At 37.8% G+C, this 23,036-nt stretch overlaps 1 protein-coding gene across 1 annotated transcript in view; it reads left to right on the top strand.

Annotated features, from left to right (window-relative positions):
- Positions 1–23,036, top strand: part of LOC112112035 (dystrophin) — a 1,981,667-nt gene that overhangs the window by 672,001 nt on the left and 1,286,630 nt on the right. Inside the window, exon 9 of the mRNA XM_026649948.1 lies at positions 1,547–1,681. Coding sequence (XP_026505733.1) covers positions 1,547–1,681 — 135 coding nt within the window. The remainder of the gene's footprint in view (positions 1–1,546; positions 1,682–23,036) is intronic.

Below are 23,036 nucleotides of genomic sequence, written 5' to 3'. Positions count from 1 at the left end.
CATCACCCCAACTTTAACATGGGATCTGGCAGTATGAGTCCTTCAACTCCTCACCATAGGAGAGTCCTTGTGAACTTAAAATTTCTTCACAGCTTTAGCTCAGAACAAGCACCCCCATGACAAGTTTAGTCTACCCTTTTATCTGGAGTTTCCAGAAGCAGTTTGCTAATGTACAAACGGTCTCTCTCTTCGGGGCATATCTTCAAAAGGTTGGGTTTGGAGGGGGAGAATTTGAATTCCCCTCACCTCAAAGTATTTCCTAAGGAAATACACTTGACTCACTTCCTAAAAGGCCTTTGTATTTCCTTGTGTCTTCCAGAGATTGCATTTATCTTGTCTTCCTGCTAAAGAAGTTCCATACAATCTCTCAATAGTGTATACACATTTCAGTTTGTAATACCAGAACTGCAAAAATGCTACCCTTAATTCAGTAAGGTCTGTCCAGGATATTACAGGATATTGTTTGTCTGTCTGTCACAGTGAGTTCTTTCACGTTTCTGCTCACAACATGATCGTTTTAAGATATGTTTCAAGAGGGCCAGGGAGAGAGAGAGAATCTTCAGGCATATCTGTAACTTCAGTGAACAAATTTATCAAATCGAAATGTCTGCATGAACTTTATTTTGTATTGCTTTGCATGCAGTATTGGGCTGTTTTAAAGTAAAAAATCAGCAGATTTTTGCTTTGTATTTCTACTTTATAATATCAGATATATTCTCTTCAAAAGCATGTCATAAATATTTTGGTTTTTGAGAAGGAGCAGAATAAAGGGTAAGGGTGTCGCAAATGTTATTAAATAACAAGTATGGTTGTTTCTCTTTTTTTAAAAAAAATGCTGTACTATTCTAACATATCAATAATCTAAACGATGGTCCGTTGAAATAAAAATGCTGTTTATATGAAGTAACGTAGACGTAAGACATGGAATAACTGTTGTCTATTCTGTTTATTAAATGTGTTTTCATTGGTTGATGTTTAATTTAAACTGACTAGTGTTTGAGCTCAGCTGTGCTCATCTACAGTTTGGCCTTTTAGAGCACCAAAGTCACACAGGCACTTTCTCTTGTGCTTGTTACCTCAGTTTTGCTTCTGAATCTGAATCTCTGCTGAAGTGGTTGGAGACTTAGACCTAATTTACTCACTCCATTGAGTTAACTCTGTGTCTTGCTTATGGGAGACTCAGTCCCATTCATGGTAGTTGACCTGATGAATGCTGGCTTCATTTATTCAAGACTTACTACCAGGCTACTTGTTTTCAGCTTTAGCTGGATTATAGAGAAAGATCTTTCACTTAGTACTGGCATTATGCCTGGCAGCTCAAGCAGGAGTCCTTCTGACTTTCGTGATGGGATGTCAGACTAAATGAAAACACCCCCTTACTTTCTGCCTAATTTTGACTGCTGCATGCTAACGCTATCTCTAAGATTAACTGCTGGTGCCCTCTCTTGTTTCCCTTCTTTTGTTCTTGAAAACAATACTTTACTCCTGTACTCTACATGTTTATCAATGTATGTCTGCTTTTTTCCCCTTAATTTCTTCTTCTTAGATCACAGTCAGTGTAGCACAAGGTCATGTGCACACCCCTTCACCACCTCCTAAACCTCGCTTCAAAAGCTATGCGTACACACAAGCTGCTTATGTCATGTCCCCTGACCAAAAAGGGAGGCAGTTCCCTCCACAGGTCTGTCAACATTACTGTTTGTTGTGAAAATTATTCTAATCTGCCTATGCTTGCTGTGAAATTGTGTGGGTACTTTGCTTTTTCCTATCTCGGTGATCTACCTTTTTCAATTTTGTTAGGTTCTGTCAAGTGGTGCCTTTTTGCTGAACACTTCAATCTGACTGGCAAAAATGTGTCATGCTATTTTTTAAATGTTAAGCAACGTTCAAATACTGACATGCTGTTAGAAATTGTCTTCTTTTTTCTGTTGTACTTGGTTTTAGAAATGTTAAAAAGAATTTTTGTTTTAAAAGCCAACTCCAATTTAAATGTAAGAGGTATTCGACACACTTGACAGTCAACGTTTTTGAAGGTAGTTTGTTTCTAGAAAAGCAGATATATTTTCAATTTTTTTCTGTGTTCATTAAAGAAAATGTTGCATAATGATTTTCAGTGAGCTCAGGTAGTTGAGGGGAGAGGACAGGGAAAATATTCACTGTGAATGTTCTTTATATGACCTGATTTAACTTAGATAATAAAATACTATAGATATACCATAGTTTTAAATATCCCACAAACAGATTCCCTCCAAAGTCAAGATCAGAGACTATGCACCTCCTTGAATTCATTCAGTGCAACTCAGTGCAGCGAGAAAAATCCTCTTACTAGGTATTTTCAGACTTCTCATTATTACATAGTTCAAAAAGTGTAAGAACTGTAGTGTCATGTAGATTGTAATAAAATGTATAATGTGGTATGATGGCCTTGAATTTCTTTTGGAAAAGAAAACTGCATCTATTTGGCCCAGCATAGCAATTTGAGTTCTGTAGTGGGGGAGCCAGCCATTCTGTCTAAGTTGTAAAAATATATTTGAAAAAAACATTTTAATTCAACGCCCTGTTTGAGTCTTCTGTTATGGTGTCGGATACTTTGCTGAACAATGACGTCATTTATGGAGCCCATGAAGAAAATCCTTTACAAATTTCCACACACCTTTGCTGAAGACGTAACATCAATCATGCTACTGTAATGATTAATACAACAGTTAAAGTGTTTAATGTTGACACAGTTAATTTCTTCTACTGAAATATTAAACTAATACTATAACAGGATAGAAATGGATGATGTAGCTTGACTTTTCATAATCCTAGCCACAATTAGATATTTTTTAACCTTTAGAACAATACAATGGAAGTCATATGTACACAAAATAACTCACAAAAATATCTGAGTAACAAAAGAACCTATTTGCATCATTCAATCCTTGTTCCTATGTTCCAGTCCTCAGAAAAGATCAAAAGTTATAAATCTGGGATTTATATCTTCTGTGTGTTCAGCATGATGATAATTACTTTATTTGGATTCTATTATAATAGGGACTGTACAAACATTGCTAATTGCTTGTCCCTGTACCCCCAAAGAGCTTACAGTATAATAGTTGAGACATAACAGGTGGATGAGACAAACAGGATGCATCCACCATGCTGATCAGTGCAATTTTTAGCCAGTTAGTAGTAACGATTACAACTTGCCACCTGTTTAGACATTATTAGAGAACAACACTCCTTTGGCAGGTACTCTTACTGATAAAGAAAACGACCAAGTTTCCAGTTAGCTGTTAACCTCTCATCTTTGAATCGACGTGTCAAGGTTTAAGATGAAGAACTTTACTTCCTAATCCAGGAAACAGCCCACAGTGAAAATTGATGCTATATATGTATGAAGGTGAGATATTTTCATAATCCCACCTGTCTAAGCCAGTTCAATTTTTTTCTTTCTTGTAAGCAATAAAGGTTACTTCTGGACTCTCACTGGCTCTCCAAATCTTTTCCAAACTGATTGTGATCATAATTTTCAGAATGAAGAAGATAAAGTCTCTAGATTCATTGCTACTATGATGAGCTTCTGATCAAAGCCAGTTATGTTGAAGAGTCTGTGGTAGGCACATCAAGTGTTAATCCAACTTCTCTTTTTCCATACTACTTTCTTAAATTCCCATCTGGTTAATTTCAGAATAAGATATCTCACTTTGTAGTTTACCCCTAGGAAAACTCAAAAGTCTCATTCACTTGATCTACCAGTTTCAAAGACCTTCCCAGGTGACTGGCTGGCAAGGTCTTCATCTCCTAGAGATGATGGTTTTCTGTGTTGATACACAGGCAATCATTCCTCTCAGACTTCTGCCGTCTTTCATCTTTATAGAACTATAATTACAAGCTCCTGAGTCTAAGTTTCACACTAAGAGACTCAAAGGAGAGATGTCTTTCATTAAGATAGTGACTATCCAAGAAGAATCTTCCGCAGCACTCTGCTGAAACTGCATCTGATCTAAATTACCTCAGGTGCTAGTGTCTTCATTTGGGGTGTTTGGTGGAGTTCTGATTAGGGGAAATCGTCCGGTAAGATATCTAGTCAAAGCATGAATGTGAACTACTTGGAACTCAAAACAGCTGCAAATGCAATAAGAACACTTTCCAAATACTTTGAAACATCTTTCTCTAATTCTGTTGTAAAGCCACTACAGGATGACTGTTGCATATGTCAGCTGCCAAAGGGGGCAAAATATGATCAGAAATAATAAACTTCTGTATTGGCCAGAAAGAAGAAGGTTTTCACCCAAAGCACTTTACCTCAGAATGTGGAATGTCACTCTCCCTCCTGATGAGCAGACTATGCAAGACCTGCACCCCATTCCCATTATCAATTATCTTCCTCAGAAGCCCCTCCACTCACTACCATCACAGAAGTCAATCACTGGCAACAAACACTGGTGAGTGCAGAGTCTATTCGTCTTTCCCCTCAGCCCAAACAGACTGGACAACAGTCATACTATGTCACACAGCCGACCTTTTCCGACCTTCCTCTCCTCCAACTATGTGTTCCAGGAACACCCAAGATATCTCTGTGGCCACTGGTCTTTGGAAGCCCCTAGAGTTGAGTGGCCCCCACCACAGCAGCAACCAGCCTTCTCATATTGGCCACAGACAGCAATATTGGACTTCCTGCTATTTGGATTTGTGCCCATGTCTGTCACTATGGCACTATCCCGTGGCTGCCTTACCTCACCTCCCCATAATCTGTCACAACTCTTTTCCATCTTTGTCTCTTCCCTTTTGGCCCTTTCCAACCTCTGTTCACTTTTACCAGTCCTTTCCACCCCACTGGCTTGGTCCTCTGACCATTTATCCTCCACACTACTTCCCCTGTTAGCCCCACCTCATCCTCTTTAATGTCTTCATTTCTTTCTGGCTGCAAATCTACCCCGCAAATCTCAGGTTATAAATTCACTATCAGCTTCCAAATCCTTTATCGTTGAATTACTTATAGCGGGATTAAGAAAGGCCTAATTGAAAATTATTTATATGTGCAAGTTTTACATTTCAGTTACCGCTCAACCAGTACAGACTGTTTACCTGCCTTCCTCTGCAGCTGCATATTTTCTATTCCCCAAAGGCAATCTCATTAGTGAAGCTGTCTATGTGGCTTCCCTTAGAAAAATGGGACCTTCAAACTAGTTCTCAGAACTTTGTCAAAGATACTTTTTGAATCCCTCTCAAGTTTCTTTGTTTAATCTCTGTCAAAGTCTGCCTTCTTGTTGTATCACTTTAGCTCACTGAATATCTGAACAAGGAGCATTTTCCATCATATAACTTACCCTTAATTTTTTCCAAGCATGCTTGTTCTCAGACCAGTTCTAATTTTGTACACAGGACTAACTCTACTTTCCACCTGATTCAGAATAATACTGGTTTGTTTTTGCCAAAAACATCCTGCAGGACCTTAAGATATTGTCTTTGCAGGACTCAACTGTAGAGAGATTTCAATTTTTAGAAATCAGAAGATCCTTCATGAGGGGCAATCATTTTTCTTTGGAAAAGCTTCATTTAGGAAAAAAAAAACCTTGGCTTTATATTTCTTAAAAGAAGATGTGGGAGCACAATTTTCAAACATAACTTTAAATAGGATGTCCAACATCTACATTTTGTGTTTAGATTCGTATTTGTGTATATAAATATGCCTTTGGCAATCTTATTTGAAAATAGAGCTGCCAAAACTTTTGAATTTCTGGTTTATGGAAAATTTAAAAATTTTCTGTGAACCAGAAATTCTGTAAAATTTTTGTCTCGGAAACATTGACTCATGTTCCTTCTGAAACAAAATATACTCCCTGGTATGCTGGAAGATGCTGACTGAAATTGACATGATTCTTCTCAATTTCACCACTTCTAATCAGTGATGAACAGCCATGAAACTGACAAGAATCATGTCAATTTCAGTTAGCAGCTTCCAGGGTTTGTGGCTTTGGGGTAGCCCTGTTATGGGTTGAGGATCCTAGGACTTCCAGACTTCTGGGTTAGCTGGCTCCTCAGGCTGCCCAACTCTTGGCAACTGACAGCCCAGGCTGCAGGAGTCAGACACCCCTGGGAAACAGCTGGCCCAGAAGTCTGGAGGCCACTTCAGTCTGCATGGTGGGGCTGCCCCAGTACTGCCGAGCCAGGAAGACCCTGTTTCTCAGACCTAGGGCAGTCTGTATGACAGGAATGTCCCAGAGCCATGGACCCTGGAAGCTCCAGTGTCCCCAGCAGCATTCCAGATGAACTGGCAGGAAAGCAGGCAGGATCTATCAGCACGCTGCCTTTAGTTCATCAAAAGTTTATCAAACTTAATACGTTTAATGTTCGATGAATCATCATTTTCCAATGAAAACACTGTTTTGTACAAAAATTCCTGACTAGCTCTGTTTGAAAGTCCAAATGTGAGATGTGGCTAGTCTGTTAAAAATATCCATGTTTCAAAATTGGACCCGACATATCATACCCATAGTGTCATAGATTCTTATTCTTTTGCCAAGGGGTAGGGTTACTTTTGCAGTACCTTTTTATCTTAAGTAAATTGCAGCATTTGAATGCTGGATTATTTTTACCAGTCTGTGACTGACAAGCTTCAGTAGGTTTGAATTAAAGTAATTTGAGCTGTATAATTAAGCAATAATAGCCAAGAAGAAGGGCATTTCCTGGTATTTAATGACTTGCGACAGGAATTGAGAACTGTAGCTTTACCTCAGGCCCTCAACCTCACCATTCATTAACTGTCAGGAAATTTCTGACCTTGAGGTCATTAGTGCTATTTGACAAATGAGATAAAATATTTCCTCTCAAGTTCTTATGCTCCCACTGACGTGAATTTTCTTGTATACAGTATTGGACTTTTCCTAGCAGATAGTAAGTACAATAACTAGCTCAGAAAACAAAACTTCATTTTGAATGTTATTTAAGATTTATAATACTTAAACTGAATTTACTTAGCTAGGACACATTATTATTAAGAGAATGATGGCTAGAAGCCCTCTAGTGTTTTGGAATCTTGTCATAGCAGGAATTTCCACAGTACTTTACCCTCTGCCACCAAATTTATTTAATCTTCCTTGACAGAGATTGCTTCTCACAGACCTTCACTCCATGCCCCTTTAGCATTCACATACACAAGAGACACCAGGGTACCGAGCAGTAGTGCAAACTCACTGGCTTTTCAGTGAATTAAGAGAAGAGTTGTCCTTGCTTTGAGGCTGTGATCCAAATACCCCCATGTTTACTCTGTGTCAATGTGTCCCTCAGAGATGTCCTCTTAAATTACAGTAAGGCAAGCAGGATTAGAGTTATAACATTATTTTTTTATAATATTTCCAAGGCCAAGCATGCAATAGATGAACCATGAAATAAAAGTGATTTATATGGAAAATGGCATTGCAAAAAGCTAACTAGAGTGTTCAGTTATTGCTAGCCAAAAGTTGAGCTATGCAGGAAAAAGTAGAGAGATTCCTTAAAACATGGACCAGAATCTTTGGGATTTTACAAGAAATTGGATTAACCAAAACAATGTAGTTTAGCTTTCCCTTCAGGTGTGTATGTGTGCTTTAGTAACTAATTTCAAATGAACTTTAGTACCATTGCTGGATGCAGGAGTTTAATTCCATACACTAACCTCATACAGCTTTGCACTTGACCTTACTGAATTCTGAGATACAGTTGTGACTTTTTTCAATTTAATAGCATCCACACTACCAGAACTTCCAGTATGTAAAAATATAGAAATGAAATACAATCAAGGAATACACAGTAAAGGCCTTGATCCTACAAATGGATCTTCATGGATGGGCATTTAACATCAATGTGGATCCCTTTCTGGGACTGGGTCCTAAATCTGTAAAGCTTTGTGTCATTTCAAAGGCTTCCTCTCCTCTTTCCCCTTGCAACCCTTCACATCACACTCCTCAATTTCTCCTCTAATATCTGTCTCTCAGGGTCCCTTACTGTGTCCTTCCTCTTTATTGCCTCTAAGTTTTCGTATGGAATTGCCAGCAAACTGAAAAATCCATTATTCACCCAGCTCAAACACAGTCACTCAGCATTATCTCAGCCACTACGTGGGATCCACAGTGGGATCAACAAACCCTCCAAATGTTTGCTTGACAATTCTAAAGGAATGATAATGGACAACCTATCTTTGTCCATCACCAGAAGGAAATCAGCAACTGTCAAGATAAGGCCTAAAGCCCAACTGCCAGGGATCAAATAATAGAGACAAGGTGGGTGAGGGCATATCTTTTTTTGGTCCAATGAAAGGTATGACCTCCCCCACCTTGTCTTTCTAATATCTTGGGACCTGAATGGCTACAACAACTCTGCATAGAACGAGGGATTAAATAAATCAGATGAGCCTAAGTGATGTTTAAACACCCCACTTGAGTGCAAATGGCCCACATGCTGAACTGTTCTTCTTTGGGATATTAAAAGCTTGACAAACTTTCTCCTACTGTCAAATGAAATATCCGTTCCCATAAGAAATACAAGTATAAAAAAACAAATTATAAAAGTCATACCTTGTCACAGTGCTGTTCATATTTTCCCCTTGTCCTGCTGCCATGATTTTTTGTGTGAAAGAAACTAGATACTATTTATTTTTTGTTAGATTTTTTCTGCCAAACTGTAGGCAATTCTCAAATACTTTTGCAATGCAAAGCTTTAAAACACAGTAATGTTTTGGTTCTGGATATTCTGTTCTGAGGATCAAATTCCTGCTAACGTTGTTGAACTTTCTTATGTGTCTTTGGCAATATTTTTTGATGTTTTTTCTTGAGATTCTGGTAAAATGCTACTGTATACTCTGGCACATCATATTAGAGTTGTCTGCATATAATTTATTATTTAAAATACAGCTGAAGATTTTCAAGTGACTTGGTTAAAAGTGATGCTGGAGTGAAGAACATGATATGGCTCTTGTCAAGGACCAGACCAAGTTATTGTACTGGTTCATAATGAGAGTAATACATATCATTCATAAATTGTAGAAAAGCTCTGAGTCAAATATTCTGTTTTCTTCTATCATACATCAACCCATAATCTAATGAGGAAATTGCCGTATTATTATACTAATAGATGGTTGGCTGTATCACAGAATACATAAAATGATTTGTACTTTCTTAACTTGATATTGATTGATGTCTTAACATTTATCTATTTGAACTTTAGAGATGGAAAAATGTGTAGTTCATTTCCCCTGCTACCAATGAAATATTTTTCCCATACATGCTATCGATAGTCAGTTTTTGTCTTTGATTTCTCATAGAGTTAATTAACATGACACGTGTTTGCAGCCTTAATATGATGATTTTAAGTTTAGTCTTCTAAAATATATTTCAGAATAAATAAATAAAATTAACTATAATTTAAAAGTTAAACAATAATAAAAGAATGAATAAAATACATTCTGTAATTGGTGAGCCACAAGTTCTTACTTTGCTGAGAGTAAAAACGGTCCATTATAAAGTATAGCTCTGGTGAGTGTGAGCAAACATATTCAACACTAAACGTGAGAGAGGTTCCAGGGAGAGAGAGAGAATTTTGATACTTCAAACATTTCTTGCTTCTATTTGTTTTCCCTCCCTCGCATTATACTGACAATGGGAACTGCAAGCCTATATCTCAGTGTTCATGAATTTGAAATACTGTAGATTCCAGATGTAAATTAACAGCAAAAGAATGCATAGAAGAGTAAAACTAAATAAATAAAATACACTATTAAAGCTACTTATGTACAGATGTCTCTCCGAAAAGTAGGCTTGGTGACCTATTGTAAATGGGTGTGGTATGCCAGAAGCTGACACGTGGAAACCAAATGAGGAAGATACATACTTTATTTTATTGTACAAGAAAGCATTTTACAGACTAACTACAGTAGCAGAATTATTTGATTATGCCGGTATTCAAAATGTCCAGTCAAATAAATCAAATTAAGTACTTTTTTAGACTTTTAGAATTGAAACTATAAAGAGGAATTGCTTATGGCAGTATGTGGGTTGGGCGGGGGAGTTGCATTAAGTTTACTAGACAGAATGCTAATTCAAAAATATACAACTGAGTTGAGCCTTTTATTCTTCCTTATGATACATGTTCCCTGACAAATTAAGATGGGTTCTCCTTTACTACATGTCACAAAGGACGTAAAGACTAGCTTGAATCCATTACCATCAAGTATCCCTCCTTTTCACTTTTATGCAACTGTAGAAACAAAAATGGGACTTAAGCAAGCAGTTCACTTGCAAGAATGGTCCAACAGCAATGATATTTCATGTTCAACCCAACTTGCCAGTAGTTCTTATCCTTTTCTCCATCCCTTTTTTTCCTAATATCTAATCTAAATCTCCCTTGCTGCACATTTAAACCCATTAGTTCTTGTCCTACCTACAGTCGACATGAAGAAGAATTTCACTGTCCTCTTTAAAATGGCCCTTAACATATTTAAAGACTGTTATTAGGTCCCCACTCAGTTGTCTTTTCTCAAGACTAAACATACTCAGTTATTTTACCCTTTCTTAATTTTTCACAATAGGTCAGGTTTTCTAAACCTTTTATCAGTTTTGTTGCTATCCTTTGGACTCTCTCCAATTTGTCCATATCTTTCTTAAAGCATGATACCTAAAACTGGACACCATACTCCAGCTGAGGCCTTTCCAGTGCTGAGTAGTGAAGGACAACTACCTCCCATGTCTTACATACATCCTAGAATGATATTAGCTTTTTTTGCAGTTGCATCACATGATTGACTCATATTCAGTTTGTGGTTCACTATAATCCCTAGATCCTTTTCAGCAGTACTACCATTTACCCAGTTATTCCCTATTTTGTAGCTGTGCATTTGATTTTTCCTGCATTAGTATAGTACTTTGCCCTTGTCTTTATTGAATATCATCATGTTGATTTCAGACCAATTCTCAATTTGTCAGGGTCATCTTGAATTCTAATCCTGTCCTCCAAAGTGGTTACAACCACTCCCAGCTCGGTGCCATCTGCAGATGATAATACCCTGTGTATAGTCTCTATAGTTTCTTTTGTCTCATAGCCTTCTGTGGTAAACTTTTCAGCTATTTCCAACACCTATTTTTTTCTTCCGTTATTTTCAGTTGACTCCCCTACCCCAATAGACAAACTAACAATAAAGCAGAACTTTTCAGGTATAAGGTGCTTGTAACATAATATTCTTGTCTATTTTCTCCCTATATGTTTCCACAGATGAAAACATTAGAATTTTCCCAAATGGTTTAATCTAAGAGGCGTGTTGAACCAGTCTGGATTGTTTCTGTGATTTAATTACAGAATTTGAAATCACACTGTGGGTTCTTCAAATCTTCCATATATATTTTACTGTATGATGGTAGATTTGTGCTCATTTTGTTACATGATTTTTTTGGGGAAAAGATCTTTATTAAAAGTTGAATATTTCTTACACACTAGGCATTTATCTGAGCTAGTAGAAGTAAATGTCAAATCTCCCCCACGCTTGTCTGCTCTCTCTATTTATTTATTCCTAAATGCTAGGATGAAAAAGCAATTTCCTTATCTGCAATGTTATCAATTAGTTTATCCAGACTTTAGCTATAAAAACAAAACAAAAACCAGTAATGCTGAGAAGGTCCATTTGGCTGCTAAACGCAAAAGAATTTGGCTTATATTGGACACATTACTTGCTGTAAGATTTTATATTGCATTAGCTTGATCAGTGAAGTAAGTTTAACTTGGCACTATATTCTGCGTAGTGCCAACTTTTAGCTGAGTGAATTAATTGCACTTTTCATTTAGATGAGGTGTAAGCAAATGGAGTGTTGTGCGCAATACCAGTGTTACATATCTTCAGTTTGTGAGTTGGATACAATGAAGAGTACGGTCATTTGCTCCTGTTTATAAGTCTATCTCTCTGTTCCTCTTCATAATTCAAATCTATCTATGTATCCTAGGGAGACAGCATCCTATGTGGGGCAGCATTGTTGCCTAGTGAATAGAGCACTGGATTGGGAGTCAGGAGACCTGGGTTCTACTCCTTGTCACAGTTTCAGGGTAACTGCATCTGTATCTCTCCTCCCACACCCTCTTGTGGTCACTCCAGGAGTGTCCAGTCACATCTCTGGTCTCCAGTCATCACATTAGTTTCTGAGTAAGCCCCCTGCCTTACTCTGTGATATCCCCAGCAGGCTGACTGTCTAAAGGCCAGCACCTGTGCTTTGCTTTCTCTCTGAGGGCTATGAACAGTGTATTGCCAGCAGTTACAAGATGCCGCCCAGCTCCTTCGAAGCAAGCACATTTATTCTTAAGTGTTATAGCAAAAACCTGTAAAAATAATAAACGTTCCCATACACATGCTAAAAGCTTACCAGAGGTCACCATTAGTCTTATGGGGCCCTAGTAGGCCAAAGTCTTTCCAATCCTTCTGCAAGGTTGGGGTCCTGTCCATTTGCTAGATCAAAAAGGAAGGCCCTGAGTCAATTTAAACCCAGACTTTTTAATATCAACCCCCTCCCCCTCTTTTTTTGTCTATTGGTCTCTGGAAAACCCAGATGGAGCCAATACATGCAAATCACTCTAGGGAGTGGTACTTCTCTGGAGTTGATTTACAACCTAAGTGATTCACCTTTATCACTGCCCACTCTTCTTGATTCCTGGGGGAGCTGTGATAATGCTCCCCCATGGAGCCGCATACAATCCCTGGCTCACAGCCGCGCACAGACTTAATAGAACATGGTCCTGTGATGCTTCTTGGGAAACCCAGGGCTGAGAGTCATCTTGTTGCCACCTGCCTGCAGCACTAGGGAGTCTTGCCTGTGCCAGCTGAGTGTTAGCTCCCTAGCACCACCACCAGCCTTTCAGCCACTCAAGCACCCGTCTGGCTATACCAGCCCTGCCTTTACCCTGTAGACTGACAATAGAGGCACCTACCCCCAGTCTCTTCAAAGTTCCCCCCTGTGGTCTCCAGCTCCTGATCAATGGATACTTACTGAAGTTCCAGATTCTGTGTTCATGAAGCACCCGCTGTCATTAAGGTACCTCCTCAGTGAATGGATCTCCAACCTGTAATACATTGAATCAGTCTTTTGTCTTTATTCACAGCCAGACGATCCCCTTGCTGTCCTATCATTCACTTTTCACTTCCAGCTGCTTATGGTGTGTATAGATAGTCTTTGGTTTTCCATTGACTTTCCTGGGTTGGTGCAAATGGGGAACAATGCTGCAATACATTACATAGCCAGGGACGGGGACAACTCCCTCCCATTTGAATGGGCCATCACTGGGACATGTTATTCCCTGGTGATTCACTTTCACTCCAGGGGCATAAATTTCAGCATAGTTACGTTATTCCTTAAATATTACCTGTATACACATCTCACAAGGATCAGTAATTTGCTAGCCTTCATAGATAAATACCATAAAAGTGGCGTGTTAGGTGCAGTGAGTTTGGCAGTTCTGAGCCAGGAGTGGCTTGTAAAGAATGCTGAACCTTTTGCCAGTTAGCAACAATGGTTTTGTCACAGGTCCCCAAAGATACTGCATGTGGTTGTAATATCTGTCGCATGTCTCTCTCGCTATTCAGACATGTATATGTTGTGCCCTTGTATCTGATGCTGATATAACACTATTGTATCTTCTTAACTATAACTACATAAAATTTAAAGAGTTTGGGTTTTTTATTAGATGTTGGCTCCAAAAAATTGATGCATACTGTGCAGCATTTCAATCACCTGCACCACAGGTATAGCCATAATTGAGAGGAATACATCTATTTCACTTTTTTTTTTTTTTTTTTTTGGCACTAGTTGTGACAATGCTATGCCTTTCACAGCAGCAGTTGTACAACTCATCCAGCCCTTTTTATAGGTAAATCTAAACTATTTTAAAATTACTTGTAAATGCAATGCAAATGCATCTGAAGTTGGGATGTAACGCTGGGATATTCAAATGAGGCTCATAAAGTTAGGTGCCAAAATTTCATTGAATGGCAATGAGTGTTGCCTAACTGCAATGGGCCGCTTTGAAAATCTCAGTATAAATCATTATCGGGTGAAAGGAAGCTACCAAGTTTTCTTCTGTGTTTTAAACTTGTAAAACAACTGAATCAGAGTCCATTGAGTTATGTCTGACTGAGGTTTGTAAGAAATGTGTGAGAGTCCTGGGGTATCTGCTCACTCAGTAAGTAATCAGGATTTGTGACAGTCAGTTTGCTCTGCATATTTACAGACAGTACTGACCTTTGAAAGGTCAGACTGCTTAACTGTACTGATAGTCAAAGTGCCAGGGTTTTGTCAGTTGATTTGATGAAATGCAGACCATATACTGTACTATCTCTAATTCAGCAGACTTTCTGGGATATATTTTCACAGTATCCTTACTGTTATCAGTGACTACATCTTGACTAGAGATGAATCTGAGCTGCAAAATTCACATCTGGTGGTAAATATCGAATACTCCCTCATCCCAAACTTTGGAGGCATTTGTATCTGAGGTATGGGATTGTGTGTGGGGGTGTAACTGTCCTGAGAAATTATACTTTACTCTCAATCATGTTAAGTTCTTATCTGAGTTAGATGCAGTAATGCTATATCATATATCAAAATGGACATATATCAAAAACTCATCTGAACCTCTTGGCTTGAAATGTCACAAAAGTAGGTGAGATATGAAATAGTTCAGGTTTTCAGCTATGCTGGAAAGACCACAAGAACATTATTTTCTCTTCCTGTTCTGGAAATACACAGTCCCATGAAAGTATGTGGGTGTGGGTGGGAAGGAAGTTAATCAGACGTATTTGAAGCTAAAACAAGATTTGGGTTGAGTTTGAATTATGTGTAAAGCCTTTGGATGGCTCTTTTTCCAACCATCTGTGACAGAGCGCTAGCTGTAGCACCTTGTTCACTTGGCTAATTGCATAGCAGAGAAGATTACAGGCTTTACTGGAGACAATTAACCTGTTAAGGTGAGAGTGTTGACTGGGCTAGGAGATAATTAACTTAACAAGGGAAAATATATAATTGGCAGGAATAGGAAGTAAGGGGACAGCTCAGAGACTGAGCTGGGTGTTGTAGAGAAAGTTGGGTAGAAGGCTCCTCCTGACACATGCCTGCACTATGTTCTGTGATGTTGGGAATCTAAAGATTAAAAATCCACATACAGAAAAGCAATGGCCTGTGCGTATATTGTGAGTAAGAGACCATCCAAATGGGCCAGGCAACATAGCCCACCAGGTAGCTAAGGCAGCGCCTTATGATCCCTAATTGAGAACTTCAGGTAAGTTTGTCAAAGTATGTATACGTGTATGCTTTTGTACAAAGGATAATATAGTAAAGTGTACGAAACTCTGTGGTGTTTGGTAATTATCACACTTAGTATGGTAAGTGCTTGTTTGCTAGGAATCAGCCTAAATGTCTCAGGAAAATAATCTATAAAATATTTTCTTCATAAAATAATTTCTTAAAATGTAAAATGAAATGGGTTGGCCTGATGGTCAAGCAGAAGGCTGCACATGCTGCCATGTGGGAGATCTGAGCCTGGGTCTCACATTTTCAGGCCAGCAATATGGAGGGAAATACTTCGTGTCATGCCCAAGTGACTCCTCTACACTCCAAAGTTTGGGCAACCATGACTTGCTTGAAAAGAGAGCCATTAAAATGTAAGGAATGTAGGGATCAGTTAAGTGAGGCAACCAGAAGGATCAAGTGAGATTTCCCTGAAATTATACCTGAAAAATAACGCAAGTGCAATGAAAATTGGGAAATGACCAAAAAAAAAGAATACAGAATATACCCACTATATTTCTCTTTAAGAAATGAAGACCTTATGGAACACAGGAAAAAATAATTCTACAGAAGATTGTGACACTATGATTGCCTTATTGCATATTCTTACATGTATGTTTTGATAGAGTATTTTAGAATAGCAATAGACATTGTGGCCACTGTATTCAGAAGTGACTTGAAAGTTTGGATGCCTCAGTTTTTGGTGCTCAACTTGAGACAGTGTCAAGAGGCCTGATTTGTTTAGAGGATGGGTGCTTAGCACATTGATTTGTGTTGCCTCAGCTTGTTTTATAGCAAATTAAATGACCTTTGGGTGATGTGATGAGGCATCCAGTTCCAACTATCCTGATGAATGTATCTCTAATCAGAAATTATTTTAAATGATGAATATTGCTTCATAGTTTAGTTTTAACTCTGTTTGTAAACTTAGATTTTTAGCACTTTTAGCAGCATTGGATCAGTGGGGACAAAAGACTAAAACATTCTTATAAACTAGCTTCTAGAATGTGATGTTTTGCAAATCACTTGCAAAAATTACCATAATAAGCTTCTATTGTTTCCCATGAAAATCTTCCACATTCTTCAGATCTCACTTTCCAAAAGAATTAAATGAATTTGTAAACTCAGGGGTGATATGCAGATCTGTCATTAATATAAATGGAATTTACATATGTAGATGGAGGGGAGTCTAGCCATATTGTTAGAACAAAAAACTGAAAATAGCTGAGTATTTGCTGTGTGAATTTCTTGGTTAGTGAATATTTTTGTAGTGGGAATCTTTGTGTTTTATTTTAATCTTTAGTTTCCTATCTCAGTCTCTCACTTGTTTCCTTCCTTTTTCTGTTTCGTAACTTAGTTGACATGGCAAGTTTTGCAGAAGTTGATACATGATCTATGTCTAGGACAGTTTACACAGTAGTAATAGACTTTTATACCGATAATCCATTTTGTATTGCTGTTCATCTCTGTTTCAGTGACCGCTATCTACATATTGGGATGTTATTTCTGCCGTCTCTGTCTCTCACGTTTTTCATCCTAAGTTTTACAGAGTTTTCTTCCTTTTTTAACAGAGTCCATTGCTATGCCTGATACCAAGTATCTATCTTGTAGTTTGTAGTTTGTTCAGTGAAGTAGAAAGCATCTCTCATTTTAAATTTCTATTCTGTGACAATGATCAGGAAGCCAGTCTACCTTTGGTTTCCAGTATGTTTTGTGTCTCCAGTTTGTATTCTGGTGATATGCTGCTAATACTTTGATGAGGGGATCCCACAAAAATATTCCCTTGTCTGTCATAAACCATGTGTACAATACAAGTGGAATAGGGGGATGTTTGCAGACAGCAGGGGTGAGGCACTGGGGAAGCTATTAATTTGTTCTCCCCATTTAAAACAAAATATAAATCTAAGGAAGGAGGCAGCACTACTGGACAAATGGAATTGTATATGATGAGAATGTTGATACTTATAGGAAATATACAGAGCTACAGTGATCTAACACGATGGACAGGTTGTGTCAGTTGACACACGTTTGAAGTAAGTGTGTGTGTGTGTGGAGGGAGAAGGGACAGATTGGAGGGGGTCAAGATGACTTCTATGCGGCTCTGCGTAAATCCTTTCCTAGCAATGTTTAACACCTGACACTTGGTGCATTCTGGCTTTCTGTTCCAAAGGTAACAGAAAACAAAAAAAAAAAACCCGTCTTCTTCAGAAATGTATTTTATTATCCCAGGGATGAGTCTCTAATGGGAGGGATGATTTAGTAGTATCCAGAGAGTGAGTGAACTAAATTCAGTACAATCACCCTGATGCTCCATTCACTTTGTTGCAGAATTTTAAGAAGTGGTTCTCTCAAGCCACCAAGTTTCCCCTCCAGCACATTACTGGTATAAATCACTAATGCTGTGTATGATGAGTGTCTTTCTGTCTTTTGCCCGTTAGACTGTAGAAAGGTAATCTGTCAGTGTGGTCCATCTGCGAAAATAAAAGCATGTTAGCAAACTAGGTTTTTTTCGTAGTTTTGGAACTGCTCTTTTCAGTAGTTCAATTCTCTGTCTTCATAGGGTTTGACCTAGTCTTAGACACTTCACTTTTTTTTAAAGAGTTTGTGTAATGATTTTGAATGTTAGAGTTGTTGAGACTTGAAAATGCTACTGTATAGAATTAGAGTATGCATTTATCACAATTTTTGTTTCAGGTCCTTTAGAGATTTGAATAGAGGGGGAATGTAAGTTGCTCTGACATGGAACAAGAAACTGACTTCTTTTGTTTTGATTATCAGCAGAAATGGTCTTCTGTTGTAGAACTACTGTTGGCATACTTCTTGTGTAAACATTATCTTTGTATGTAGAGTTTCTGCTGGCATATCATTCCATTCAGTACAGCCTGTAGTGATGAAAGCTTTCATATCCCTAAAGTTATATGCATTGAATTGCATTATTGAATAATTCTAGCATTGGGTTTATACATCCAAAGGTTGGGGGAGATGAACATTTTTAATATTAATGTTTATTGGTTCAGTCAGTTAGGATTTCTAATGATGCCCAAAGAATGAAATAGTGACATTTTCACACAATGGAATTTCTATACAGAGAACATGCAAGTGAATATTGGCTTTGTTTGTTTGAGAGCTATGGCTAGTTTAAAATGCAATTATACTTTACCTTCATTATAACATGACCGAAAGAAGGTTTATGCTGAAAGATTAGTGTTATCAAAAATGTAATTAGGGATTTTCTCTGGGATAGGTCAAATTACTAAAGCCCGTGGCATTCAGCTAGTTCAGAGTGCCTTTCAGGGAAAATAAAATAGATTTAGAACACCTAACAGTGTCTCAGGAAGAGAATTTAAACTGATTTGTTGAATGTCTCAGGGGCCTGGGGATGTGAAATGGAACCTTTTACTGCTGGGTCAGTAGTGAAAAGAAGTTGTCATCTGGTGGCTATTTTGTGGTTTATTAAATTAGTTGGTGGTCTGACTCCATTCCTCAGAGAGCTTGCGTGTACATCACACATACATAAAAATGCTTTTTGTCAATCTCAGATCATGCATCAAATGGACATGGAAACTATCTTCTCACCCAAAAGAGGCACGTTTTGGTAGCAATCTTGAAGAGTGCATTGCTGTTGTTTATGTTGTACCTATTCTGTGAATAAATAAGGATGTAAGCTTACAAGGCTGCCCATCCTGCACTTCTCATAACACCTGTGGAACCAGGCTATTCCAAGGATAAAGAATTCTTAATTCTTGGCCTGATTGTGCTTGCAACCCATTTAACTAAACTTGTCAATTACTTTTTATGATTTCTGCATGGAAATACAATTGAGTTCAATGGAACTACTGAGTTATAAGCACTAGACTACTACATAAGTTTTTTTTGTTAGTTTTTCATGTTTTATATTTAATACATCATCCACTTCCAACAGCATAGTGTTGCTAACTTCATGAGAGTAAGTCGTTAGGAGTTACGTGAAATAGTTGGTTGGACTTAGACTCTGATCGTGTAAGTTGATCCGTGGAGACAGAGCCCATCTGTCTTCATTGGGGTTCAGGGTGCTCATAAGAGTCCATCTGCACAGATCAGCTTGAAGGATCAAGATTAATGAGTATAAAAAACATTACATTAAATTTATATTTTTGTGCAAACTCTGTAAACAGTGTACATACTTTTGCTACTGAGATGAAATTTCCTAATATTTTTGATGCCTGATGTTAAGATCACCTAAGAATGTTGTACAGGTGTAATATGAAGCCAAAAAGATAATCCTCTTCACTGATTTTGTGAAACCGTGAATATTTAGATCATGTTGTTGTTTTCCAACTGAGGGGATGCGGAAGTTCAATTTTACAAGAGAAATTGTGAAAAGCAGTTGTATCAAATCCAATAATTTTAGGTAAAATACTTGCAGAAGTTTTTCAAAAACTGAAGGAAAGTAATCATGTGGTGGTGGTTTTTTCACTTAGGTAAAATTTAGGTGATAATATGCTTTTCTCATTTTGTTTTGTAACAAAGTGAACCAAAAATGGAATGTTACTTTTCATGGATAACAAAACAGTATCTTAGTCAAATTCAGAAAAAGCTAGGAAAGTATGTGCATGTCCCTGAAAATGTCAATTGCGCATAACCAATGATTTGTAGTTCCTCTTGTATCTCGCTTGAACACTTTCAGCTGATTGATGCATGATGGAATAGAATTAGTTTGAACAGGAACACCTACCTTATATGAAATGATGTCTATACTCCATTTTAATAGAGCAGTTGCAGAAAATGTGTTCCTGATTGTTCAGTGTATTTGTGCTGCAACCTTTTAATCAGAAAAGAACACTTTTTATCATATGCTTAGAAAAATATGAGCCCCATAGAACATAATGAATTGCAGTAACTGTTTGTAGGAAAGCAGGAGTACAAAGGTAATGCTTCTGATACTCAGGATACACCACTGGAGTTCCATTGCTGAGATATTTCCAAACTTGGCAATGGAACTGAGGAAGAGAGATTCTGGAGTGCTATGTTTATTTACAGAGATATTGAAATTAGAGAGAACCCCCAAAATGGTTGTAAGTTTGTATAAGGGAGGGGTATTCTGGAATTTTTCCCTTAAACACCAGTGCAAATACTGGGACGATCGGGCAAAATAGTCTCCTCCTATAACCCAAATATTAGTTTGACAACTTTTTCCCCTCTCCCTCATTAAAAATCCTTACTCATGGGGAAAAAAAATTTAACTTAAATATTTGGTATTTCACTCCAACGTTGTGCAATGTTCAGCATTACTACCTCTTTGCAGTCATCCCGATTTACCTGCCTTTCATTCCATTTCAGGACCCCTTCCAACCTCTCTTTCTCCTAGTGGTCGAGATTCTTCATGAAATTTCCCCCCCATCCCGTGTCTCTGATCTCATCTATTCCTACTAGTTGGCTCATTCCCTCCTTAAACGCTTCCATGTGTTGTTTTCCTGTCTCTCTGCAGTGTTGCAGTAAATGTTTTTCCTATGTTGTCCCACCACATCTTCCCTTTTCCCCGCTCTATGCTGACTCCTTGAATCTTTTTAAAGCCAGTCCCAAGACAAATCCCCTGGCCTTGTCTGTGATCTTGAGTCAGGACTGTATCAATCAGATCTTATGTCCCAAGCCTTCTAATTTTCCCAACCTCCCCCATTCTCCCTTTTACTCGGTTTTGTACCATTTTTCATTCCTACCACATGTACAGATGCTATGGCACCTGTAAGTGATACTGTGATTTATATTCATCTGTATTGGTGCAATCCTTAATGCTGGTATGGTATTTTAAAGAAGTAAAGTGCTTTATACAAACAGGAAAAAATATGTATTACTCTTAGGCATAGGCTGTAATCATATGTGAATCCTTATGGATTTTTTTTACTTTTGCACGAAAGATGTCATGCAAAAATGTATTATGAAATAGTCTGTGGATTGCTATGTTAAACACACTGTTACTTATGGAAGAATTAAAACAGTTATTTATGTGGGGGAGAACACAAATCTTAAAAGAATAATCCAGCAGTTGTCCAGACAGGGCTTCTTGGCAGATCTCAGTAGGGAGATCCTGTAGACTCCAGTGGTAGATGAGAAAGGAGGAAGTGAAATATTAAAAAGAGGGACTGTCAGAGAGGAGGAGGAGGAGGAGGAAGGAAATGTTACTGAAAGACAATCCACCTTATTATGTATAGTACATTTTTAAAACAAGCAAACTTTGAATTTTTGGCATATAAATCTGTTGAAGGGTTCTGGTAATTACACAAGCCAAACAAACTTCCTTCCTGTAGTTTGTGGCAGCAGAAGCCATTAATTTAATTCACTGTTGTTCTCTAAGTATTTATATTTATTCTTTGTATGTAACTACTTCCTACCCTTTGGTTACGTATTATCTATGAGCAGTGAGTATTAGTTAAGTGAATTTCCTTTTAGCAACAGAACTCACCTTACTATAAAATAATGTTTTGTGCTTAATACATATCTATAGCGTAGTAGCTAACTGTTGTATTTGAGAAATAATTTAGCATGAACTACAAAGATAAATTTGTGTGACAGAATAGTGGTAAATGTGGTGTTGAGGGTAATTGTGTGGGCCGTTGTTTTACACTGCCTTTTTTGCACCATCACCAGATAACACACAGATTTTAGACTGCCTCAGAAAGAGTATAAATATGGCTTCTAAATATGTGGGTTTAGCATATTAGCCTGTAATGTGAACATCATTTTGTGGATATCTTCCTCGTGCTACAAATAGGCTGAACACATGCTGTATGTGAACTTCACGGTACACAACCAAATATGTTGAGGAGAGGGGTGATAACTGACTACAATAAAGTTGATCTCTACAATGTAAAATTGTTTTTAAATGACCAAGGTGCTTTAATCATGCCAATAAATATTTAATTTTCCACATGCAAAATCACTGCACAGTGTATATCACAGTGACTAAGTAAAATGGCATTATGTGCACTCATGCAATACTGTTTCCCCCCCCTAAAAAAAAGATGCAACTCTTCTTGTTGATGGTAATTTTTTATTTGCATATGTAAGCAAAGCCACCTTCCCTTTTATTGTTTAAAAATTTCAATTTGTACTGAAATGAAAGGGAGGGACAGATTTCACAGTATTTGTGGGATGTAGGGGCCTGTATCTGCCAAGAAACAGCTGGGGTGCCTGTAACTGATTTGACATCTGTGCTCATTTCTTCTTTGAGGATGTAGAAAGCACTGGCTTTTGGTACCAGTAGTTAGTTTAATTAGGACCCTCTAGGTAATCCAGATGCCATTAGTTTGTATCAAGATGGAAAGGAAAGTAGTTGTTTTTTTCCAGGCTTTTATTTTTTTTAAGCAGTTTTCAATGGGACGAACATGGTGGCTGCAGCATTAAAGGAATACTTAAGATTTTAAGACACTGTCAGAGCACAAAAAACCCTCATCTATGCTCTTACCCTTATATTCCCCGAATGAGTTTGTGGGTATAGAAGATTCAAAGAGCCACTTCAGGAAGACTGTATAGTTTCTAAACATGACTTTCAGGGCTATATTGACAGAGTATCTTTGTTAATATCTTCCCCATGCTTATATATTTAAATATATAAGTAGATTAAATGACACCATATGGCACTATCTGGATTTATAAATCCCAAGCTGTAAATTAAAAAAAAAAAAAAGGCGGGGGGGGAGAATCTTAAATTGAAGTTTTGTTGTTTTTAATTTGCCATTTGCAGCCGCATGTTGAGGCAAGTCAAATATTCTTGTTACTTAT

This window comes from Terrapene carolina, unplaced genomic scaffold (assembly GCF_002925995.2).
Source record: "Terrapene carolina triunguis isolate 2854851 unplaced genomic scaffold, T_m_triunguis-2.0 Scaffold23, whole genome shotgun sequence".
In the NCBI taxonomy this organism is placed as follows: domain Eukaryota; kingdom Metazoa; phylum Chordata; order Testudines; family Emydidae; genus Terrapene; species Terrapene triunguis.
This window is presented reverse-complemented; position numbering and strand designations above follow the sequence as displayed.